At 39.6% G+C, this 26,124-nt stretch overlaps 1 protein-coding gene across 4 annotated transcripts in view; it reads right to left on the bottom strand.

Moving 5' to 3' along the window:
* The window catches only part of LOC132114823 (disabled homolog 2-interacting protein-like), a 99,812-nt gene that overhangs the window by 38,549 nt on the left and 35,139 nt on the right, over positions 1-26,124 (bottom strand). For all 4 annotated transcript variants that reach the window (XM_059523169.1, XM_059523167.1, XM_059523168.1 and 1 more), the window contains exon 3: positions 25,900-26,018. In XM_059523169.1, coding sequence (XP_059379152.1) covers positions 25,900-26,018 — 119 coding nt within the window. The remainder of the gene's footprint in view (positions 1-25,899; positions 26,019-26,124) is intronic.

The following is a 26,124-nucleotide window of genomic DNA, read 5'->3' as shown; positions in this document are numbered from 1 at the left end:
TTCAGATGTAAAGGGTTGCATCCATTAAACATGTTAATTAATGTAAGTCAATGAATGCATTGTATTATTGCAACTTCAATGTCTGCTCTTTAGCTGAGTTTAGGCACCAAAAAAAAAACCCATTCCTTTGAGTGGTTCATCAATGTTCTCTCCTTAAAAGGCTTTCTGGCTTTTCTGGGTGGAGAAACCAAAGTGGCTTCCATGTCCTTCAGGGCTGAAACAATGAGGTCATGTCTGTGTTTCAGGCTGGAGAGAAGTGCTATGTGACAGAATCCTCGAGAGTGGGTGTAGGGTGCTGGCTTTAGACACATTCAGGAATACAATTCATCGGGTGACACTATATCCCGAAGACATGCAGTATAACAGAAGACCTGCAGCACAGGAGAGAGGAATTTCCTCTCACCAGCTCAGCTCTCCTCAAACGCAACCTTTAACATAACGTATCGAATGTGTGCGAGTCACTCGGCAGACAAATTAATGACATATGCTCTTACCATTCTCCACCACGCACAGCTTTCCCCTACAGCAAGCCTGTGATTCATTTTCTAGTGTCATTCTCTACGCTTTACACCCGGTGTGTGTGTGTGAGCAAGCTAAGAGCAATTACTTGTCATCTTGCAGCTTCACCTAATGGTCCCGCACCTGTCTCATGGAGTTGTGGAAGTCTTTTAATATTAATTCATGTTCCTCAGAAAGTATTCCTCATATATAAGCTCCCTGGGGCGTTTAAGCAGAATGAAGATTTCAATAACAGGGACTGACTTCCCAACTGACCTCTTGGATTGTCAACAGATTGAAAATAATCATGAATGCAATGATGCAGTTGTGGCTAGCTGCCTTTTATATCTGTCATGTAGTTGCTCTGCTAGCTATCATTATAAATGGTAAAGAAACTCTCAGCAGATCTGCTGAATGTCTAAATGCATGTTATGTGAATAGAAATGGGTAATGGCAGTTAAAAACTCACACGGGACAATTTAAAGGAAAAGTTACAATTCTGTCATCATTTACTCATTCCCATTCCATTACAAACCCATGATTTTCTTCCCTCCATGGAGCACAAAAGGAGAAATATTACCAAACATGACAACGGACATAACAAAAATACCATAAAAGTGGACTTTACAAGTCATGTGCTATATTCCAAACCTGACATGTTATGTCTAAAGGTGTCATATTTGAACGAATGCAGATCATTTTAGTGGACAGTAATAGTAAAAATAAAATAAATAAATAAAATAGTAAAATAAAATAAAATGCTCTATGGCTTCAGAAGACTTGGACAATACTGCAAGAGACTGGACAACATTGCTTTTATGTTATTTTGGAGCCCTTTCAAAATATAGGATTTTAATTGTGATTTTTCTGAAAAACTGTGATTGCAATTTCAAATTTAAAGCTCCAGGTTTGATGTGCTTGTTTGTAGGAATGCACAATTAGGCCATTATACTGATTTTAAAATACTATAAAGTAATAGCATTTCTTATTTTGTTTAATATTTGTATTTATTACTATTATTATTATAATTATTATTATTACATAAAATAAAAACAATCTTAATGTAACATTTCACTCTAAAAATATTATAATCTATAATATATCAAATTATTATATATTATATTATATTATATTATATTATATTATATTATATTATATTATATTATATTATATTATATTATATTAGCCAATACTATATTTTATGTTCCATAGAAGAAACAATAAAATATCTAATGAATTTGTAACAAAATTTCTGTTTTTCTAAACTCTTTCTTTAATAAATCTCAGGAACGCAGGAAGTCCTTCACTCTGTTAGCTCAGCCTGTGACCGCTAACATTCCCCTCAGCATTGTAAACATTCTCCTCCTGTCTCTTCCGGCTCCATTAGATACAACTACAGACCACTGAACACACGGCATAAAACCGTCCCCCTATTTGCCTTTTCACAATTTGTTGCCTTACAGGTTGGAATTATGATGCATCATATCGACCTAGTTTTCTGGTAAATATGCTAACAACCCACTAGGACAACATAACTACAAAACGTGTTAATTATGGAGATGCTGGATGACATTGGTATGGGTTTAATTCCGTCATGGTCACCTCAAAGCCTGCTAATGGTCATGCGGTATCCATTAAAAAACTGCTGTTCGAAATGCCGCACTTGCCGTGACAACCCAAACGTGACCTCAGAATGTAAACACACTAGAGTGAAACACTGACATCATTTGCTGCTTGGTAAGAATAAGATATACTGTATGTTTTGGTTGCCTTTACAGAACTGAATATTATTACAAAAATGTATTTTATTAAAGTGTTTGCTTTTAAATGTAGGTCTGATGACAAAAGAAAGAAAGAAAAGGGTCTACACTGTCTGGTTTGGCAGGTGGAAGATTTGTCTGAGAATGTACCTCTTTCTGTTACGAACAGAGTAATTCATTGTTGTCAGCATGGCAATCCGCAAAAGAATTACAAGACTCCAGAGGTAAGATTTTTTAAAATAGGTTACCTAATGCACAATTTACAAAAGCATGCTTTCCCTGAACTTTTTTCTATATATTTCAGCTCTCTTCAGAGGATGAGTATGTATATTTTGGCAAAAGGAAAAGAATGTACATACAAATGACCAAAAAAGTTGGCTGCACAGCCAAACTTTTTATTAGGTACATAAGAAGGTGGGCTACATTAACTATGCACAATAATGGAAAGATAAATATTTGAATGACCAAATTGCATATATAGACATGACTTAAAACACATTAAAAAATTAAATATAATTATTAATGATCCCCTAACAAGGGACCCCCTTCCTAAATTAAAAATAATAATAATAATAAAATAAAATATGGAGCCATCTTTATAAAGCAGATAACACAGTATGGTTCAAAACTATGTTGACATAAGGTCTACAGTGCTGATGTTCCTGAGTTTCTCTGGGACTGTCCAAGAACCTTTGTGCAACATTGCCTGAAAGGCATAAAGTCAGCTGCTCATTATACCTCTCAAAATGTTCAAGAACAGAGCCAGGGTGAATATATGAAGTCCAGAGTGAGCAGTTGTGTGTAGTCTTTGGAGACAAAGACCATGAATGCAAATTTTTTAAATCCTCTTTTTATTTTCAAACACACTGACAGCTTATGGTCAAAGGTCTCAAAGGAATATGATCTACCACTTCTCAGCAGGCAAGATGATGTGAAGCTGAAATTTGTGTACTCCCAACCAGTGACGTTCACAGACATTCTGAGGGGCAGGGGCTCAAGTGGAAAAAAGGGCACTTTTTTATTATTATTATTTTCTAAACAAAACGTTAAATATATTAGCGACTGTATGATATTGACAAAAAAATTAATAAAATTCTTGATATTTTCTGGGATTTTATCGATAACGATAATAAGTTGATATTTTGCTGAGTGTGATATTGTGCTGATATCTTCAGGACAACCGTAGACAGCTAAAGTTTTTTTTAAATATTCTTCATATTCTGTGTTGATCAATTCACAGCAGAATGGGAATTTTTACCTTTATAAAGCCATTTCTAAAGTGTGCATCATCTTTTCAGTCAAACTCTTAAATTGAATCAGTCAATTAGAATAATAAGTCATTTGGGCTGTTACCAAGCAAATTAAATCAGTACTGACAAAATTAATATTTGAAATGCAGAGAAAACACAGTAATAAATGCATATTTGGACACGTTGAAGCTCGAAAACAACACCAAAGCCAACGTTTCAGTACCTACGTGCCTCTACTTGTGACAGATTTGACTTCTGGATGTTAGAAAAGGTGATTGTCACTAGTGTAAATTTTACAATGTTTATGTTTATATTTTAGTTTGTAGTCTGAACATAGAAGCAATTTTTCCGTCTGGAAAAAAATATTACGTATATTATTTCACACCCATGTGACTTACTTCCTGGGAGCACAAAAATGTCAGGTTGTTGCAACTCCTTTTCATTACCTAGTTTTTATGGTGAATAAAATGAAAGTGAGTGTTTTCTTAACACCATATTGTGTCTGTCTTGATATATTTTATTTTAAGGTGTTGTTCTCTCAAATTAAATGGATTTTCATTCCAATCCACGTGAGAGGCCATCACTGAGTACTTCTGGTAGCAGATCTTCCAAAGATGGAAGTATCTGTAATGGACTCACTTTCACAAAACAATGACATCTACTCAGAATTTTCATAAACTCTTGCGTTATGTTACTGTACAGATTTTTTTTGTATCATACTGTACATATATTTCACTCCAACAGAATTAGGTTTTTGCCTGTTTATCAGCCATCATATTGTTCTTTAGATATAACCTTAAGCTGAACTAGGCCAAATTGATAAAGACATTAGAAATACTAATTTTGAACTTTTTTTTTGAACATTTTAGGGCTTTTCACACTGTGCTTAACCCTGGGCTATTGCCGTTCTAAACACCACTTTTAACCCTGGGTTATGAAACCCGGCCCTGGATCTGGCTTAGCACTGCTTTTATGATGTTAAAGGAATAATCCACCCCAAAATGCAAATTTTGTCATTAATCACTTACCCCCGTGTTGTTCTAAACCCATAAAAGCTTTGTTTATCTTCAGAACACAATTTAAGATATTTTGGATGAAAACTGGGAGGCTTGTGACTGTCCCATAGACTGCCAAGTAAATTACACAAGTCAAGGTCCAGAAAAAAATTTAAAGCATCATCAGAATAGTTCACTGTTAAATGTTAACATAAGCCCCTTCACACTGCATGTTGGACCCGGAAAATTGCCGGAACATTGCCGGGTCGCCATCTGTGTGAACGCAAACACGTCCCGGGATTGATTCCGCGATTGATCCTGGGTAGGGGACCTAGTAACATTGCCGGGTTCAGTCCCAGAATGAGCGGTGTGTGTGAACAAAAGCCAGAACTAATGCCGTAAATGGGGTGTTGTAGTGATGACGCTCGTTATTGTGCGATTCTTTTAGTGGGTGTTTTGAAGACAGATCAGCGTTCGTAATGAATTCGTAATGCAAACTGTAATGAAGCAGAGATCAGCTAGTTCCTTACTTTCCGCGCTAATGCTGAGATAGTTCACCAGCTTAAGTGAAAGTTAACGTGCCTGATGTCACGTGTCTTTACGGGACTTTTACGGGTTGTGTGTGAACGCACGCACATATTCCAAGTAATCACTGGCAGCAACCCGGGAACAATTGCCGGGACACATTATCCGTGTATTTTCCAGAATCGCAGTGTGAAAGGGGCTTTACACAGACACAGAGAGTCTCAACGAGAGTGAATCTCACTCGTGGGAAGTCGTGGCCTAATGGTTAGAGAGTCGGACTCCCAATCGAAAGGTTGTGAGTTCGAGTCCCGGTCCGGCAGGAATTGTGGGTGGGGGGAGTGCATGTACAGTTCTCTCTCCACCTTCAATACCACGACTTAGGTGCCCTTGAGCAAGGCATCGAACCCCCAACTGCTCCCCGGGCGCCGCAGCATAAATGGCTGCCCACTGCTCCGGGTGTGTGCTCACAGTGTGTGTGTGTGTGTTCACTGCTCTGTGTGTGTGCATTTCGGATGGGTTAAATGCAGAGCACAAATTCTGAGTATGGGTCACCATACTTGGCTGAATGTCACTTCACTTTCACTAAGCATGGGAAGAAATGCCATAATGCACATTTCATGTGCGTCTGGATGAGTGGCCATTTAAAAATAGGTGTAGGTAGAATATAAAAACCACTGCAGTGGCCAAGCAGAACTGCAGCTTACTAGGCTTATCTGGTAATTTGATTTGTCACTGATCCATGAACTCGAGTGAATCTGCCAAACACAGTTACACACTTAAGACCATTTCACACAGCTCTTGTAAGTAAAGTGTAATACATACTAAGCACAACTTCAGGTTTGTGTTGTGCTTTGTGCTTCTGTTGCATAAACAGATCTACAGTGGGTATAGAAAATAATCATCCCTTTAAAATAATCACATTTTGTTGCTTTGCAGCCTGAAAAGAAATGGACACAGATTTTATTTTATCCAGCAGTATTGACTATTGACAACTTATAACATCCAAGTGAAAGATATAACACCAACATGTCAAAAAAAAAAATTATTGAATCACTGCTACCCTCTGCCAGAAATGTGTCAATGGGAAGAAGGTTTACCTTCCAACATGACAATGACCTAAAGCACTCAGCAAAACTGAGCACACAGCGGTTGAATGAGAAAATGGTGAATGTCCTTGCATGGCCTCGCCAGAGCCCAGACTTAAAGGGTTAGTTCACCCAGATAGCAAAATTATGTAATTAATAACTTACCCTCATGTTGTTTCAAACCCGTAAGACCTCCGTTTATCTTTGGAACACAGTTTAAGATATTTTAGATTTAGTCCGAGAGCTCTCAGTCCCTCCATTGAAGCTGTGTGTTCGGTATACTGTCCATGTCCAGGAAGGTAAGAAAAACATCATCAAAGTAGTCCATGTGACATCAGAGGGTCAGTTAGAATTTTTTGAAGCATCGAAAATACATTTTGGTCCAAAAATAGCAAAAACGACGACTTTATTCAGCATTGTCTTCTCTTGCGTATCTGTTGTGTGAGAGAGTTCAAAACAAAGCAGTCTGGATATCCGGTTCGCGAACGAATCATTCGGTTCACCAAATCGAACTGAATCGTTTTAAACGGTTCGCATCTCTAATACGCATTAATCCACAAATGACTTAAGCTGTTAACTTTTTTAAAGTGGCTGACACTCCCTCTGAGATCAAACAAACCAATATCCCGGAGTAATGCATGCACTCAAACAGTACACTGACTGAACTGCTGTGAAGAGAGAACTGAAGATGAACACCGAGCCAAGCCAGATTTTTTTTTTCCTTTTTTGCTATTTTTGGACCAAAATGTATTTTCGATGCTTCAAAAAATTCTAACTGACCCTCTGATGTCACATGGACTACTTTGATGATGTTTTTCTTACCTTTCTGGACATGGACAGTATACCGTACACACAGCTTCAATGGAGGGACTGAGAGCTCTCGGACTAAATCTAAAATATCTTAAACTGTGTTCCAAAGATAAACGGAGGTCTTAGGGGTTTGAAACAACATGAGGGTAAGTTATTAATTACATAATTTTGCTATCTGGGTGAACTAACCCTTTAAACCCCACTGAAAATCTGTGGAATGACTTGAAGACTGCAGTCCACCATTAAATTAAACTGAACTCGAGCAGTGGGCGAATATAGCATTATAATTATATAATATTGCAAATATAATTAATTTGCACAGAAATGTGCAAAGTATTCACATGTTGTTAAAAAAAGTGAACACACAAAAATAAAAATAAACAAAGGAAAATGTACTAGCAATTATCTGCAATGAAATGCAAAATTCTAAATACAGATAAACACCTGTAAAAAATAAACAGAGAAAATTCCTTAATACTGTATTAAAAGTATATTGTGCCGTATTTTTATTTTTTACATATTTTCTACTGTGTAGTTTACTTGTTTTTTTTTTAACAGCTACCAAATTTAGAATAAATTAATCAATTGGAGAAATACGAATAAACTGCACTTGTAGCTAAACTTCTGCCACATTATGCTGTTTATGTGCTTAGTTTGAATGGTGTAGCCTGTTAATATAGGAACCAAAATTAGTATGTGCAGCTTACACATGTTGTATAAGCCACCTTTAGCATGCATTACAACTGCTCATTCACTCTTAATTTGTATCAAAAAAGGGTTTAACTAGAAAAGGTAGAACTTGACTGACAATTTCCGGCTTGCAGTGGTTTGTTTTTGGTCTGCTGTATGGTACAGACGTTTAGAAAATTCCAGAAGCTGATGAGCTGTCGGGGCGGGATCTGTGGGACGCTGACAGGCCGTGAGTGACGGCAGTGTAATGACTGGCCTCATCTCAACCACTTTACAATGCACAGAAAGAATCAGGTGACAGAAATGACAGCTGTGTTCAAGCTGCTCCCCTTTCTCCTATCCTCCTGGATTTGAGTGTGAATTAGAAAGACATTTCTTCCTAGAGTAAATCAATTTTGGGCAGGTCATGGTCATTGCAAAAAGACCCACTACTAGAGATAAACAGCATTTTCTGCTGTCAAAACAGCAGTGCAGGATTAAGCCATCCTTTAAAATGTAAATTGCAATCCATCTTTTCAGTTTTATCCTCAATTGCACCATCACTCTTTTGCAAATTCTATTTAGTGCAAGAAATAGAACAAAATTTAAAAGGTTATCACATTATTCTGCAATCCCTAATTCAATTCAATACTTTTTGTTGGCCCAAACCAAAAGTCCTCTTCCGTTTTTCCTGTTTCACAATTTAGACAATGAACAAATTGAAAGAGGTTGGCTAACTGCCTCTGAAATACCGTATTTTCCGGACTATAAGTCACACTTTTTTTCATAGTTTAGCTGGTCCTGCGACTTATAGTCAGGTGCGACTTATTTATCAAAATTAATTTGACATGAACCGAGAGAAATTAACTTACAGAAAACATTACCGTCTCCAGCCGCGAAAGGGCACTCTATGCTGCCAGAGATGCTGCTCAGTGCTCCTGTAGTCTACACTAAGCAGCATAGAGCGCCCTCTCGCGGCAGTAGACGGTAATGTTTTCTCCTGTTTCTTGGGTCTAAATAAATGCGACTTATAGTCCGGTGCGACTTATATATGTTTTTTTCCTCGTCATGACGTATTTTTGGACTGGTGCAACTTATACTCAGGTGTGACTTATAGTCCAAAAAATACGGTACATATATGTATATAATATATTGTATATAAAACTTATTTCTTTAATAATTTATTGAATTAATCAACAGCATGTCACAAATGCTGTCAATACAGCTTAGCTTGAATTGACTTCGAAGCATTGCTTTAACAATTCCTGAGTGTCTCCATCTATACTGTGTTGAATTTAAATTCAGGAGTCATTCAGCTGGAAGTTGTTTTATCAGGAAGGTTATTCAGACCTTTGGCTCAAGCATTACTTCACATCATAACAATGAAATTCAGTGATTCCTCCGAATAAAGATCTGTGGGATAGAGAGGTCACTGTCCTTGTCTGTGAAGATGTCAAACACAGCTCTGCTTACAAGAATTTCATTACTATACATCATCCACAGGCCCGTCTATAATGCACCATGTCAAGCATTCCAAATGAGTGGGAAATAAAGACAAGGAGGAAAATGCTGTCAATAAAAAGTGTTATTGAACCACTGGGTCAAAGAGAAAACTTTAGGAAACACTGAATTAATGCTGCTTTGTGTCAAGGCCTTTTCTGTCAAAAAAACCAAAACAAATCTCCTTCAATGATAAAACAGAGATAAATGTATAATAATAGTAATATAAAAAAGTAATAAATAATATGCTTTTTTTATAATTTAAAAATAAAACACTAAAGCCTAAATCTAAAAACTGAATTTAGACATTATAAACATACTGTATTTGAAAAAGAATATTAATTTGCTAAAGATTAAATAGAACAGTGCAATTAAACTTTAAGAATATTTATATATTAACTTTAAGCGAGCATAAAATGAAGACAAAACAAAAATTTAACAATGGCCAATAAGCGATATAATCCCAATATATTGTGCATTCCTAGGAAAATGAAAGCATCCAGGTTTGGAATGTTCTACGGGAGTTTAAACAGCACCAGTATTTCTTTTTTTAAAGATGAACTGTTCCTTTAAATAGATGCCTTTTTAGCTATTAAGTGTATTGAAACTGCAGAAAGCCAAAGGGGAGATCGGGGCTAGTTGTCACATTTTTTTTACTTAAGTGAATATATCAGAGATTTTTTTTTTTTTTTTTTAATCTCTTTATATTCAAAAGCCTAAAGTCTTGGCTATACATATACATATATATATATTTACAGTACAGACCAAAAGTTTTAATAGTTTTCTATTTGAATATACTTTAAAAAAAAACAATTTATTCCTGTGATGCAAAGCTGAATTTTCAGCATCATTACTCCAGCCTTTAGTGTCACATGTAACATCCAGTCTATCACATGATCATTTAGAAATCATTCTAATATTCTGATTTATTATGAGTGTTGGAAACAGTTCTGCTGTCTAATATATTTGATGAATAAAAGGTTAAAAAGAACTGCATTTATTCAAAATTAAAAAAAATTCTAATAATATATATTCTAATAATATATTTTCTATTATCACTTTTTATCAATTTAACACATCCTTGCTGAATAAAAGTATCGATTTTATTAAAAAAAAAAGAAAGAAAAAAAATTACTGACCCCAAATTACTTACCAGTAGTGTATTATTGTTATTACAAAATATTTATATTTTAAAAACATAGCTTCTTTTTTTTTTCTTTTTTTTTACTTTTTATTCATCAAAATATCCTAAAAACGTTCTGAAAAAATATTAAGCAGCAGAACTGTTTCCAACTTTGATAATGAATCATCATAATTAGAATGATTTCTAAAGGATCATGTGATAACGATCCTAAAAATTCAGCTTTGCATCACAGAAATAAATGATCATTTAAAGTATAATAAATTTAAAAACAATTATTTTAAATTGTAATAATATATCACAATATAAAAAAAAATTCTGTATTTTTGATCAAATAAATGCAAGCTTGATGAGCAGAAGAAACTTCTTTCAAAAACATTAAAAATAGTAATGTTTCCAAACTTTTGGTTTGTACTGTATATATAATTATAGTGTGATAAAACTAATAATAATTTTAGTGTTTTGGTATGCTGTCACGGTTGGTAAACCGTGATCTCAGGGTTTTGCACTTTGTGGGTGAAGTCTGTGTGTTACGCGTCAGCACTGAATGGTTTGAGGGCGTCTCCGCTAATTGTCATCAGCAACAGCTGTCACTCATTACTCATCCCTATATATTGGCTTGTCTAGCGTCTTGTGTTTGTGAGAGCGTTGTTTCATGTTTGTGACCTATGCTTTGCTTTCTTGTGTGTTTCTGCATTGGATGTCCGTGTCTCCCCGGAACCCCGCCACTCTACGCAACCCACCACCAAGCAACACCACTTACCTTCGGCTCGCTTCCCCACAGTTCCTGTGTCACCCTCTCCTGCTGCCAACTCACCTCTGCCTTCCGGACACATTTACATTTACATTTACATTTATACATTTAGCTGACGCTTTTATCCAAAGCGACTTACAATTGCTATATATGTCAGAGGTCGCACGCCTCTGGAGCAACTAGGGGTTAAGTGTCTTGCTCAGGGACACATTGGTGTCTCACAGTGGATTCGAACCCGGGTCTCTCACACCAAAGACGTGTGTCTTATCCACTGTGCCAACACCACCCCAAAGTAAAGAATCAAAGGGTTTCAGTCAAAGTCTAGAGCTTATCCTGACTGAAATTGAATCACAGGGTTTTCCAACTTTAACAGACATGACTTTTCATTACACTTCACATGGGACACTTCACCCATCGCCACCATCCTGGACTGTGTATTCCTCCCAGTGTCATATTTGTGTCTCAGTAGTGTCTTGTATCATTGTCTCCATTAAATTGTGTTAACCTCGCACTTGCTTCCTGCCACTCCTTCACCCAGTTGTTACAGAACGCTCTCACCCAACATGGAAGCAGCGAGCACCACTTCACTTTCCGAATTCATTCATCACAGCGTCAACCGTATGGATCAGCAGCAGGAGAGCATCGCTAACACCGGACGCGCGATCCAAGCGCTGGTGACACAGGTGTCCGAGCTCGCCCAGCAGATCCATCAACTCACCTCTCCCACTGCGCCCACTGCACCGCCCGTCCCCCGGGAGACCTCCCAGGACCACTTCCGGCCAGAGCCGCGACTTCCCGCGCCAGACAGCTACTCCGGTGAGCCTAACTTTTGCAAGATTTTCCTTAACAAATGTTCCATGCATTTTGCATTGCAGCCCCGCACCTTCGCGACAAGAGAGTCCAAGGTTGCGTTAGCTCTTACCCTACTCTCTGGCAGGGCCGCCTTATGGGGGACGGCGGGGGGGAAATTAACATCCGTGTTGCGCCTCGTTCCACGCCCTCTCCGAAGAGATGAAACAGGTGTTCGATCGAGCCGCGGCAGGCAGGGAGGCCGCTCACCAGCTCTCGGACCTCCGACAAGGGAAATCATCGGTGGCGGATTATTCCATTCAGTTCCGCACCCTGGCGGCCGCGTGCCAGTGGAACGAGGTGGCACAGTGGGATAGATTCCTGCATGGGCTGGCCGACTGTGTTCAGAAGGAGATCTACCTCCTCGAGCTGCCCCCAACGCTCAACGGCCTTATCGACCTGGCACTCCAGGTGGACGCTCGGATTAATCGCCTGGGTAGACAAGCCAGTCCAACACGCCATTACGTCTCTCCGGAAAGGGGCCGCTCGAGTCGAGACAACATTGTCAGTCCCGTCTACGATCACGAAGCTTGGCTTTCCCGGAGGGAGAGAGAGCGGCGGAGGTCCCAAGGACTATGCTTATATTGCGGTGGCTCGGAGCATTCCATCCATTCATGCCCGGTAAAAGAGCCAGCCCGGTAGTAAGTTTGAGGCTACTATCAGGTGGGATCTCTGCCGGGAAGTCCTCAACCACATCTTCGACTCTCCTTCCGGTGAAACTGCGGTGGGAGAACCACACTCACGACTGTCATGCCCTTCTGGACTCTGGGGCCGAAGGTAATTTCATTGACTCTCTCCTTGCACGTCACTTGAACCTTCCTGTCCTTCCTGTGTCTCATCCCATCCATGTCACCACACTCAATGGCCAGGAACTGCCACACGTCACTCACTACACTGAACCCACAACTCTGCTCACCTCAGGCAACCACAGTGAAACCATATCCTTTTATCTCATGGACTCCACTGTCGCTCCCATTGTTTTAGGTCACCCCTGGTTAACCAAACATAATCCACGAGTGGATTGGGGTTCCAACATAGTCACCTTGTGGAGTGAAAGTTGTCATGAGTCTTGTCTGGTTTCTGCTTGTCCTATTGTGCCTGTTTCTGTCTTTCAGAAGGAGACCATGGTGTTATCAAACGTGCCCGCAGAGTACTTGGACCTGAAGGAGGTGTTCAGTAAGTCTCGTGCTGCTTCTCTTCCTCCGCATCGTCCCTATGACTGTGCTATAGATTTAGTTCCAGGTAAGTCTCCGCCTAAAGGCAAGCTTTACTCTCTTTCTATTCCGGAGAGGGAGGCCATGGAGAAATACATTTCTGATTCCTTGGCATTGAGGTTCATCCGCCCTTCCTCTTCTCCAGCGGGGGCGGGATTCTTTTTTGTAGGTAAGAAGGATGGTTCTCTGCGACCTTGTATTGACTACCGAAAGCTGAACAACATCACGATAAAGAACACCTATCCATTGCCGTTGATGTCTTTAGCTTTCGAGAGGTTACAGGGAGCATCCGTATTCACAAAATTGGATTTACGTAACGCTTATCATTTGGTCCGCATCAGGAAGGGGGATGAATGGAAAACCGCCTTTAACACCCCTAGAGGGCACTTTGAATATTTGGTGATGCCGTTCGGGCTCTCCAACTCACCAGGGGTTTTCCAAGCACTTGTTAATGACGTGTTGAGAGATATGGTAGATCAGTTTATATATGTTTACCTGGATGACATACTGATTTTTTCTTCATCTCTCCAGGAACATGTGCAACACGTCAGACGAGTGCTCCAGAGATTACTCGAGAATGGGCTTTTTGTCAAGGCGGAGAAATGTGTATTCCATGCACAGTCTGTTCCCTTCCTAGGGTATATCGTCTCGTCCGAGGGAATACGTATGGATCCTGACAAGGTTAAGGCTGTGATAGATTGGCCATCTCCAGATTCCCGTAAGGCCCTACAGTGGTTTCTGGGGTTCGCCAATTTTTATCGACGTTTTATTCCTAATTTCAGCCAACTAGTCTCACCTCTGACGGCCTTGACCTCCCCCAGTACTCCGTTCAGGTGGTCGGATGCAGCCGAGACTGCATTTACCAACCTCAAGAGCCGCTTCATTTTGGCTCCCATCCTCGTAGCCCCTGATCCCACACGGCAGTTCGTGGTGGAGGTCGACGCATCATAGGTGGGGGTAGGAGCAGTTCTTTCCCAACGTGCTGCCTCGGACGATAAGATGCATCCCTGCGCGTTTTTCTCACACCATTTATCTCCTGCTGAACGCAATTATGACATTGGTAACAGAGAATTGTTGGCTGTCAAATTAGCTTTAGAGGAGTGGCGTCACTGGTTGGAAGGGTCAGGGGTACCTTTCATTGTTTGGACCGATCACAAGAATTTAGAGTACATTGGAACTGCCAAAAGACTCAATTCCAGGCAGGCTCGGTGGGAACTTTTTTTTGGTCATTTTGATTTTACTCTGTCGTACCGCCCGGGTTCCAAAAATGTCAAACCCGATTCTTTGTGACGTCTATTTGATCCTTCCGCCCGCCCAGTGACTCCCGAGTGTATTTTTGTACCTGAGAAAATAGTCATCTTAACACTCGTATGGGAGGTCGATTTGAAGGTCAAGACAGCCTTAGAAGGGGTAATGCCTTCGCCCGGTTGCCCACCGAATCATTTATTTGTGCCGGAGGAGTTACGGTCCAAAGTTATTCAGTGGGGTCACGGCTCTAACGTTTCTTGTCATCCAGGGATAAGCCGAACCAAGGGTTTAGTTAAACAACGATTCTGGTGGCCACTTATGGCTCGCGACGTCCACGATTTTGTTTTGGCTTGCTCAGTTTGCGCCAGTGGTAAGTCATCTAAACGGCCTCCAGATGGGCTTCTTCAACCGCTGTCTGTCTCTTCGAGACCCTGGTCACATATCGCGCTAGATTTTGTTACCGCCCTCCCACCCTCTAATGGCATGACGGTCGTTTTGACCATAGTGGACCGGTTCTCGAAGGCGGCACATTTCATTCCCTTGCCCAAATTACCTACAGCCAAGGAGACAGCGGTCACTGTCCTAGATCACGTCTTTCGGTTACATGGCCTCCCGGTAGACGTGGTTTCTGACAGGGGATCCCAATTCATATCCAAATTTTGGAAGGAATTTTGTAAATTGTTAGGAGCGATGGTTAGCCTGTCTTCGGGTTATCATCCCCAGAGCAACTGGCATTCTGAGCGAGCCAACCAAGATTTAGAGAGAACGTTGCGATGTTTAGTCTCCAAGAATCCTTCGTCCTCTCTATGGTGGAGTACGCTCACAATTCATTACCAGTGTCAGCCACGGGCCTCTCTCCATTTCAGTGCAGCTTAGGTTACCAGCCACCAGTTTTTCCTAGTCTGGAATCTGAAGTCGCGGTCCCCTCCGCTCACGCATTTGTCAAGATTTGCCACCGCACCTGGACAAGAGCCCACAAAACTCTGCTCGGGATGAGGGAGCCCACTAAGGCCAAGGCCGATCGCTACCGTTCAAAGCCTCCCGTTTACGTCATGTGGCTTTCTCCTAACAATATTCCTCTCCGTTCCGTTTCTAACAAATTAGCCCCCAAATTTATTGGCCCGTTTACTGTCACCAAGATCATTAGTCCGGTGACAGTCCGCCTCAAACTACCTCCAGCGTACAGGAGAATACATCCTGCCTTCCATGTGTCCAAAATTAAACCCGTGTTTTATTCACGTATTAATCCGCCTACCCCGGTTCCCCCACCGCCGCGTCTCATAGATGGGGAACTGACTTATTCGGTGAATCGTATTCTGGACTTGAGACGAAGGGGACGAGGATTCCAGTACTTGGTGGACTGGGAAGGTTACGGTCTGGAGGAGAGGAGTTGGGTACCTGCTAGGGACATACTGGATCACTCCCTTATTGATGATTACAATCAGCAGGTAGGCCCTTCTGGGAACTCCAGGAGGCGTTCTTAGAGAGGGGGGGGGGGTACTGTCATGGTTGGTAAACCGTGATCTCAAGGTTTTCCACTTTGTGGGTGAAGTCTGTGTGTTACGCGTCAGCACTGATTAGTTTGTGGGCATCTCTGCTGATGTCATAAGCAACAGCTGTCACTCATTACTCATCCCTATATATTGGCTTGTCTAGCGTCTTGTGTTTGTGAGAGCGTTGATTCATGTTTGTGACCTATGCTTCGCTTTCTTGTGTGTTTCTGCGTTGGATGTCCGTGTCTCCCTGGAACCCCGTCCACTCTACGCAACCCACCACCAAGCAACACCACTTACCTTCGGCTCGCTTCCCTGCAGTTCCCGTGTCACCCTCTCCTGCTGCCAACTCACCTCCGCCTTCCGGACACTTCACCCATCGCCACCATCCTGGACTGTGTATTCCTCCCAGTTTTATATTTGGGTCTCAGTAGTGTCTTGTATCATTGTCTCCATTAAATTGTGCTAACCTCGCACTTGCTTCCTGCCACTCCTTCACCCAGTCGTTACATATGCCCATCAAACATTTCAGGTCAAATGGGACAATGTTGTATCTGCTCCATTTCATGTCAGTAACGGAGTGAGACAAGGAGGAATTATGTGTCAGGAACACAACTGGACACAGATGCAGGTTACAGTGTGAGACCAATTTATTCAAAAAGTCAAAAAGAAAAGACTTCCTCCAATCGAACAGAAACAGGCCGGGAAATGAGGAAAAAGGTCCAACAGAAAAATAAGAGACTTCAATGTCCTTGCATAAACACCCGGCAGGGGGTGCCCAACGGCGCGGCCGCGTAGAGAGCAGAGAGAGGAGGAAGCCACGAGAGAGCCAGTGACGAAGCAAACAAAAACTCTTCTGAAGTATGCCGGTGCCCGGTCTAAGAAATGAGGGAGGGGAAAAAATAGAAAAACAAAACAAAACCAGTAGCAGCAAACAATGGCACGACAGAACAAGACTTGACAGGATCAGACAGAATGGCTACACATGGACTATTGTCGAACAACGATCTGGCACCGATAGGCGTGACAGACGGGAATAAATAGAGCAAGAGATGAACAGACATTGAATTCAGGTGAGCGGAGTCAAACAATTAGAAGCGGAAACTGTAGTGATGAGGGGGAGGGAGGAACGCCACAGATAGGTGCAAGACGAACGATCAAAACCAAAACAAAACACCATGTGCACACGAAATGCAGACATATACAAAAACACACACACACACACACACCGAAGAACGGGGTGATCAGACAGCGGACATGACATTATGTCTCCTATTTTATTTAATGTTTATATGGATGAACTGTCAGACCAGTTAAATAGGTTAAAAACTGGTCTTGTGTCTTGTGGGCAACACTGTTGTTAATCATCTAATGCAGTGGTTCCCAACCTTTTTCCTTGGGGCCCCCCCTATGTACATATTTAACAATCCGTGACCCCCCATATATATATATATATATATTAGTGCTGGGAAAAAATTAATCGCATCCAAAATAAACGTTTTTTTTTTGCATAATATATATGTGTGTACGGTGTATAATTATTTTGTATATATAAATACACACATATGCATGTATATATTTAATATTTTTATTTATTTATATATAAATTATTTATAATTATATATAATATAAATTATGTATAAATGTATATACATGCAAAAAAAAAAATTAAAACATGCATATGCGTGTATTTATATACAAAATAATTATACACAGTTCACACACATATATTATGCAAACACAAACTTTTATTTTGGATGCAATTAATTTTTTTCCCAGCACTAATATATATACATATATAGGGGTGTAACAGTTCACAAAATTCAAGGTTCGGTTCGATGCGATACACTTGTGTCACTGTACGGTTCGGTACGTTTTTGATACAGCAAAAAGAAAGAAATGCCAGAGAAATTTCCTTGATTTCTTTTTTTTATATTAAAACTAACATAATAAAGTGTGATGTTTTTTACTTTGAGTAATTCTGGAGCTATAATTGATTCTATAATTGATTCAATGAAATTGTAGTAGTTATAAACCAAGGTTTATTTTATTTCAGATTAACATTTGAGGGCAGCAATTGTATTCATAATGTCAAAATAAAACCTACGTAATGTTACTTGAAGGCATTATGGCCTACTATACCTGCCAAACTTTCATGGTTCGGTTAGTGTTACTTCAGTAAATCCATGGTGAATGTTGCAGATCTGGACACTGGATAGTTCATTCACGACACAATGTTTCTTCCTGGTTTCCACGCGCTGTTTGATTCGTTAATAACGGAGAAATGTGAATGTTTCTCTCTAGATCGCGCAGCGATGTTATTACTTCTGTGCCAAATTCAAATGCTTTCTTTACTGGATCTCTTATTAGCGCTGTGTAGTAACAGCGTCACATGATCACGATCGGCTCGCGCTGCACTGGTCCAACTGATTAACCGTCTGTCAACCACACAATAACGAGCAGTTTCGTTCCGCTTGGATTATGTTTGCCATTTGATGTTGGGCACTGTTGTGGTTGCGCCGGCATCTCTTACATTATGAGCGCGCTTGCCACGCGCAACGCGCCTACATTCGAAATAACGAAATTGTAATTGAAATTTGCATTGTTAGCATATGATTTTTTAAAAACTTTTAACAAATATTTTTAGATAAAATTATTAGTAGAACATTTTATGCATCTTTATTCACCTCAAAGCATATCCGCTCCCGCGCCCCTCCTGTGAACTCTGGGGGGCGCGGACCCCAGGTTGGGAACCAATGATCTAATGTATGCAGACGATCTTGTCCTGCTCTGTCCTTACAGCGTTGGGCTGCAGCAGATGCTGAAAGTCTGCTCGCAATATGGCGTTGATTATGATATTAAATATAACACTAAGAAAAGCCACATAATGGTAGTTAGAAGCAAAGAGGATAATAAATCAACTTTTCCGACTTTTTATTTGTCAGACAGCCCTCTTGCTGTGTGTGAGGAAGTTAAATACTTAGGTCATGTGATATGTAATGACTGAATGGATGACAAAGACCTATACCGTCAGTGTTGTAAAATTTATGCTCAAGCCAATATGCTCATAAGGAAGTTTTATATGTGTTCTGACTCTGTGAAGTGCTCTTGGACAATTCAGTGAACAATATAATCGAAGCCCTAGTCAGTCCACTGAAAAGCTGTTATAGATACACTTCAAGGCTGAGACGACACTTGTGTAATAACCTGTATATTCTATAGGCTATTATGGAATTATGGAATCTCTAATTATGGAATCTCCTTTCGTATGCTGTATGTTGTGTTATATGGAACTGTGTCTGCAATAAAGCTTTATTATTAATTATATATAAAATTGATTAAAGGCACACTGGAAACCACCTTCCCTCAGTATGTGGCTTCCCAGGAGATGAGGGATGCGTGCAGCGAGCGGGTATGGTGATGGTGGTTAGGTTTGGTTTGAAGACATGTGATGTGAGGGCTGTGGCAGTCTGCCCGTAATGGATTAGCCTCATTAAATTCAAACCAGCATTCCTCACAAAGAGACACCCACGTAAGAGGTGCAATTCCTCGCTTCCTTCAGTCCGTCTATCCCTTTGGTTTTGTCTCCATCTCACCCTGTCTTCCCCCCGGTACTCCATCTATCTGTCAGGCTGTCTATCCCACCACCTATTTTTTTTATTAGTTGCTGCTATCTCTATACCTCACTAAAACCAGTACCATATTTCTGCTTTTGACCCTCTGGCAACCTCAAATATTAGCTATGAAAATTACTGTCATGTACATTCAGAGCATTTCTATGATTGGTCAAGGACTTTCACTGGTTATTGAATTGATGGATATGTTCAGTTTTTTTTTTTTTTTTTTTTTCATTGAACAACGGTTTTAACTCTCAATGTTTGCATTTAATGGCAAACTGAGCTAGCTTTGCGGCTTATGTACCATGGTAATCCTATGGAAATTGATGCTTAGCGCTTAATGTAGCTTTTATGTGGTCATAAAACCTGTTACATATTCTGTGGTTTCCAAGGACTGTGCATGTTTTGTTAATGGTAATCTTACCAGCTGCATTGCTTTCTCAAGATTTTTTATGCTTATGTAACGCGCGTGAGTATTCACTTGCTAAAGTTCTTACCCAGCGCTGTGTCGTGGGTTCTTGGCTTCGTTCTGTTATCCACACTATAGAGAGGACACTGGCAAGGAGCTCGGGTGATTACAACACTTGTTTATTGAACAATCAGAGGCAATATTCCAACTTGACCGCAGCCGATTACAGAGTGCGTATTATCTCTCCCTCTCTCTCATCTCAACAAACCCCGCGTTCCTCCCCTCCTGCGATCTCAATCACGGGGCGCTATTCTCGCGATATTAACCCAATTCCTATTTAAAGTCATAGAACATTATAACTAAATTTCACTTCCTACACTTACATCCACAACTGAGCTTCCATTTTCTGTCTCTTATCTCTTTGAAATCTCGAACTCTATTGAAACAACAGCTGTTCATATAACAGTGTATTGCACGTTTTAATATGAGTTCAGCAGGTTTAATCTTTAAAGTCTGTATCACCCGGAATTTGCATTTTCCATTTTTAGAGTGTTTGCATCTTCATTCCTTTGCTGTATATTTCCTGATGGATGTCAGAATAGCTTTCTTAAGATATTTTTGTAACACTTCTGATCTCAAATCCTTTTTAAGATGTTTAAAAGATGTTTGTACACAAATATGGTGCTAGAATACAACATAATGCTGTCTAAATGATTCTCTTTTATCTATCTCGGTATATACGTATGCTTACTGGGATGTTTTAGATTTCACCAGAGACGAACAGAGTACACAGCTTTATTACTTGATTAAAAGTACAGATACCCCTTGCTAAATTTTACTCAAGTACAAGTAAAAGTACTACAGTCAATTGTGTACTTAAGTAAAAGTACTGAAGTACTTGTTTTTAAAAGTATTTGAGTATCAAAAGTACAAGAGTAAATTTTCTAAATATTGCATTACTACTGCCACAGTGTGTACATTTATGTACAGAAAAGTCCTACATGGAGTTATGAAAAATTTTAATGTTAATAACTTGGAGAATGTAAAAGGTATTGAAAGTAAAATCAAGTCATTTTCATCTTTTTATTATTTTTCTTTATTTAAAATTTCTCACTTGCCCACAAGGCAATAGTACAATGGCAACGCTCTGACAAACCTCTGTTAGAGTTTTAATGTTTTTTTTGCACCCACATTTGAACCTGACTGTGTTAAACACACCACATACTCAAGAACATCAAAGCAAATGCTCAGCTTACATTAATGTGTAATATCAGAAAAGAAAATTCAGCTAACAATTGTGTGTACATGTGAGTTTCTGTGTTTTTTTCATCAATCAAATCAATAAACTTAAACCAGCAAAGAAGGCATAATAGCAATGTTCTGACACACCTCTGAACCTGACCGTGTTATACACGCAGCATTGAAGAGAACATAATAGTGATTAAAGACAATCAGCTAATCAGCTAATCAGCTGTGTTTAGGTCAGCATACAAAGGAGGAAAAAAATTATTCTGCTCATTTGAGTGACAGTATTAAGCCCCTTCCGCTCACTTTGGCCTAAAGGCAAAGGCAGAAGAAAATACTTTCAGCTGAATTAACACCATTCTCACATACACAATCTATGTGTGACAACTCTGTGTGTGTGTGAGTGTGGGCATGTGTGTGTGTACGTACTGTCATGAAGTCTTTGGCGGAAAGCTGAATGTGATTGCTGATAGGCTGTCCCAATCAGTGGTGCCTGCACAATCCAATCACGTTTGAGAGGGAAATGTGGTTTCTGAGATTTTTTCCTTTTTTTCCATCCACACGGAGACACGTTTCTGTGAATAAGCACAATTTTTTTTATCGGATAGTCGTTTCGTCCACACGGATCCGCCATTTTGTGTTTTTGTCTGGACAGCGAATCCGTATATTTTCTGACACTATGACGTCATCAGCCCACGTCTCGCCCCTAATCAGACACCGTAACAGCAACAAAAACATGAACAAACACTGAACGATTGTCTTTTTTATTAACTAACATTAACACAGATTAATAAATGTATTGTTCCATGTTCGTTTGTGTACAACACACAAGGTTTATGAGCATAGTCCATGTCTTCTTCTCCGTTTTAAGTGTATCTCTGTGGCAGAATTACAGCGCCACATGCTGGTCTGGCATGTATACTACATCGTTTTGTGGTTTCATGTCGACGCGGATGAGATTGGATTGGGTTAAACTCCGTCTCCGTGTGGACGGGGCCGAAGAAGTAATGGGTACTTACGGTTATGGATAGAAATGTAGCGGAGTAAAGAGTACAATATTTGCCTGTAATATTTGCAAGTATTAAATGTACTTGAGTAAAGTCACGAGTACTCCCCAAAAATGATACTCGAGTAAAGTACAGATCCCTCAAAATTGTACTTAAGTACTGTACTCAAGTAAATGTACTCCGTTACTGTCCGGCTCTGGATTTCACACATCGATGGTGACCACAAGAGTGTCTTCTGTGAAATTCACAGGTCACTAAATAAACCAAATAACATAACAGCTTCTGAATATACCATTCGTCTAGAGAAGAAAGACAAAGACTCCCCACACACATTCACAATCACATAAAAGAAATGAAGACAGTAATCTGTGGCATAGGGTGCACACTACACTGGCACGCTCTGGGCATGCATGTCTCTTGATATTAGCAGAGTGCAGCAAGGCCATGCATTCTCTCTATTACACGACTCCCAGGCTTGTAATTAAGTGGGACATGGCAAAACAGCCGGAAGCATGAAGGGAGGCTGACCTGGAAACCACGCTGTATCCAACAGGATGATGCAAGAGACTCTTAAAAAAAACACATATAAACAAACAAAAAACAAGAACGTGATGCTTCAGTAATTGGTTTCAATCAGCATGTTTTTAGATAAAAAATGATGGATGCAGCAATAACACAAATAAATGCACAGAAGTGTGAGCCAGAGGGGAAGAAGATGGCCTTTGCTGAATGAAAAAATGCTTGAATAGCCCTATCCATCACCCAGCTGAGGCGACACCACCTCCTTTATTTCTCGTTCAATTACATGAGGATGAAGAGACCTCACTGCCGTTATTGTTCAGATAATGGTTGTTGTGAAAATGAAGTAAAATCAATACTTAAAGCCAATGTCCTTTTTGGAGGCTGCAATGTAAAGAGATCGCATAAGTCTAAATGTCATGTTTGATTTCTCCATTTGGATTTGCAGGTGACAATGTAAAAGGTAACACTTTATTTTTAGGGTCTAGTTGCTACTACTAGTTGCTTATTAGCATGTGTATTACTAGAATGTTAGACATTTATTAGTACTACATTTATTAGTACTAATTAAACCTAATGCCTTATTCTACATGACCTTATTCTACATCCCTAATCCTGCCCAGTACCACGGACAACCCTATTTTTTGTATGACCATAACCATTACTCATTAAAAAAGGTCATGCAAAATAATTTAAGGTTCTCTCTTGAACTGCACCTTCACTTCCATTTTCCTTTTCAGTGTCTAAATTTTCTGTCACATGTGTGCGTGTTAACTTTTTTTCAAAAATGTTTTTGTAACTGTCACTTTTACATCAGCCCATCTGCTGTTGTCTCCACCTTGTTGCAAAACAACCACCTCACTGTAATTTGTTTGTACGTAATATATATTTATTATAAATTGAATATATAAATTAAATTAAATATAAATAAATTTTAGTTACATTTAAATTATTACATAACTACCACGTGTTATTGTTTTTTATTGCATGGCTCTGTGGAATACTTGATTCTGATTGGTCAGTCACGACATTCCGAGGCCTGTTATCCCTCATTAACAATTGGTAAATGCTGATAACAGGATCATCCTGGTAACTGAAGTTGGCGCTATAGTCTTGGTACTAACAGGTTTTCTTTTTGGAAGCTTTGCTAAAAGGCTATGAGATGGTAAAAGATATTTCAGAGGTGACAGACCCTGTCTGAACTATGCAACATTGACTCTGGCTTTGCAACCTTCAGGTCCAGGCAGGCTGAACAGGCACATCTAGAGGAAATTACCCTTAACTTACTGTGACTGGCAGAACCCAGTCAGGTATGGAGGCTACCACAGCATCTATGAAGCAGTATGTGTGTGTCATATCCAGCTCACACACCTTGGTGCCACCCAGGATAATATGCGGCTCTAATGAGGCATAAAATCTCTGGACAAACAAAGCCATTTTTACTTGCTAACACCACAGCAACACGGAAGCACAAGGTTGACAGTGAGCTGTGGAGTGACTCAACAAATTCCCATGAAGAGACGATGCTCTTAAGATTCTCTTTTGGGTAAATGAGAATACTTTCCCACACAAATAGAGAATTTAGGAAGCTAAGGTGCATTTTTGTAGTAAACTGATAAATAGCTTAAACTTAAAGATATAGTTCACTCAAAATGGAATATTCTGTCATAGTTTGCTCACCTTTAAACTGTAAGAGATTCCTTCTTCAGTAAAAGTCAAATTTTTGCAGAACAGCCCATACTTTTCAAATATAATAAAAGTAAATGCAACTATAAAATGCACCATAAAACTACCACAAAAGTGTCTAATGACTAATGGCACGGGATTTGATATGAGAGCAACAAAGAAGTGGAAAATGATTAGTCGAGAGCAGCTTAAAAATCGCAAGGCTTCAGAAGATTTGTAATAGAGCGCATGAGTCATATGGACTTTTTAATAACAATTTTTTACTTTTTATTACATTGAAAAAAGCAACCAGGACATTCACCAAAAGGGGTGGAATGCGATGAAGATAAAAAAAATAATAATAATAATATAGAGATAAAAAATATAAAAGATAAAGGAATGATAAAAAAAATAAATGTACCAGTTTGACATTTGTTGAATGGTACAATGGGAAAGGATGATGGTAAATAATGGTTCAACTAACAGAAGCCTGATTCAAACTCACATCATTAACCATTAAGTTAAAGGTGAATATTTTATAGCTCAGACATTGCTTTTATAGCTCGGATTTCAGTTATGCATAATTTAACTACCAACAGAAGATTCTCCTAGTTTCCTAAAGGATAAATAATAATAATAAAAAAATGTGAAAAAATTAAAAAAGACAATTGTTGACACAATAAGAGTGTAAAGCAATACATTATGAAATTATTGAGTTCACAAAAAAAATTTTGATTGCAGATTTTGGTATCTTTGCAAATCTGAACACAGTTAAGATCTGAAACTAGGGGAAACAAATGCAAGAAAAATCAGGAAAGAAATCTGATTAGCACTGAGACCTCAGTAAGCCTCCAATTGTGGTCAATTTAATCTATTTGCACAAGAAAAAAAAAAGGTTCATAAAGAAGTGAGGTTGACAGTTATTGTGCAAAGTTAGTGGCCAGTCCTTCTGAATAACAGACTCAAACACAGTCACAATATCTAAACTCTCTGTTCACTTCTGTGTGCAAGTGTGCATTGCTACGAGCTCGTAAACGAGCAACACACTGACCTGAGGCTGGGAAACAAACTGCTACATGAGGTCACTGTATTGAAGTCACATCAAAACAACATATGAACCAAGCATCCCAGAGCCTGATATTTCATCTCTTGACAACCTGAACGGCATGCAGGGAGCCGAATATTTCACAGGCATCTCTCGCAAATTAGACTGAGGCCAGGTCATTTATCCTGCAAGTAATCCAAATCATTCCTCACTCTGTGATTCCTATTCATTGGGGAGAAAAATGACTCAAAACAATCCTAATAGAGATTAATAGAGAGGCTAAATGTTTGGAGAATTACGTAATGAACGTTGAAGGAGATACAGAAAGCTGCAAATCGAGGCATTACGCTGTGTAATACAGACAGGGGGAGATCTGTTAATTAACTTAATGGCAAATCTAAATTTTTATGTCACACATTGATTAGAAAAACCATGGATTGTAAAAGGCACATCATAAAGGACGTGTTGACAGCTGTCAGTATACTGGTGGATTCAAGTGTTGGATGAATAAAAAATAAATAAAGCAACAAACAGGAAGCCATAAGAGACTCTAAACTGCAACGCAAATCTAAACGCAACCAACTGAACGGTTCCAACTTACCGGTCATTCTCCGCGCTCTTGAAGCCCGGTAAGATGTTCCTGAAGCTGCTGTGGCGGTCGAGCTTCGGCTGGCTTTTGGTGCGTTTAATGGAGCCCTTCAGTCTGCGACTCAGAAAGCCCTGGACAGGAAGTCAGAGGATAGGACTGGATTACACTCAGAGATTCATTAACCACTGGAGCAGCTGCATGTGAAAACCAGCGCTCGTCTTTTTCTCTTCTATTTGT

Source organism: Carassius carassius, chromosome 34 (genome assembly GCF_963082965.1).
Source record: "Carassius carassius chromosome 34, fCarCar2.1, whole genome shotgun sequence".
In the NCBI taxonomy this organism is placed as follows: Eukaryota; Metazoa; Chordata; class Actinopteri; order Cypriniformes; family Cyprinidae; genus Carassius; species Carassius carassius.
Note: the sequence above shows the minus strand (reverse complement) of the source record. Positions and strands in the feature narration are given on the sequence as shown.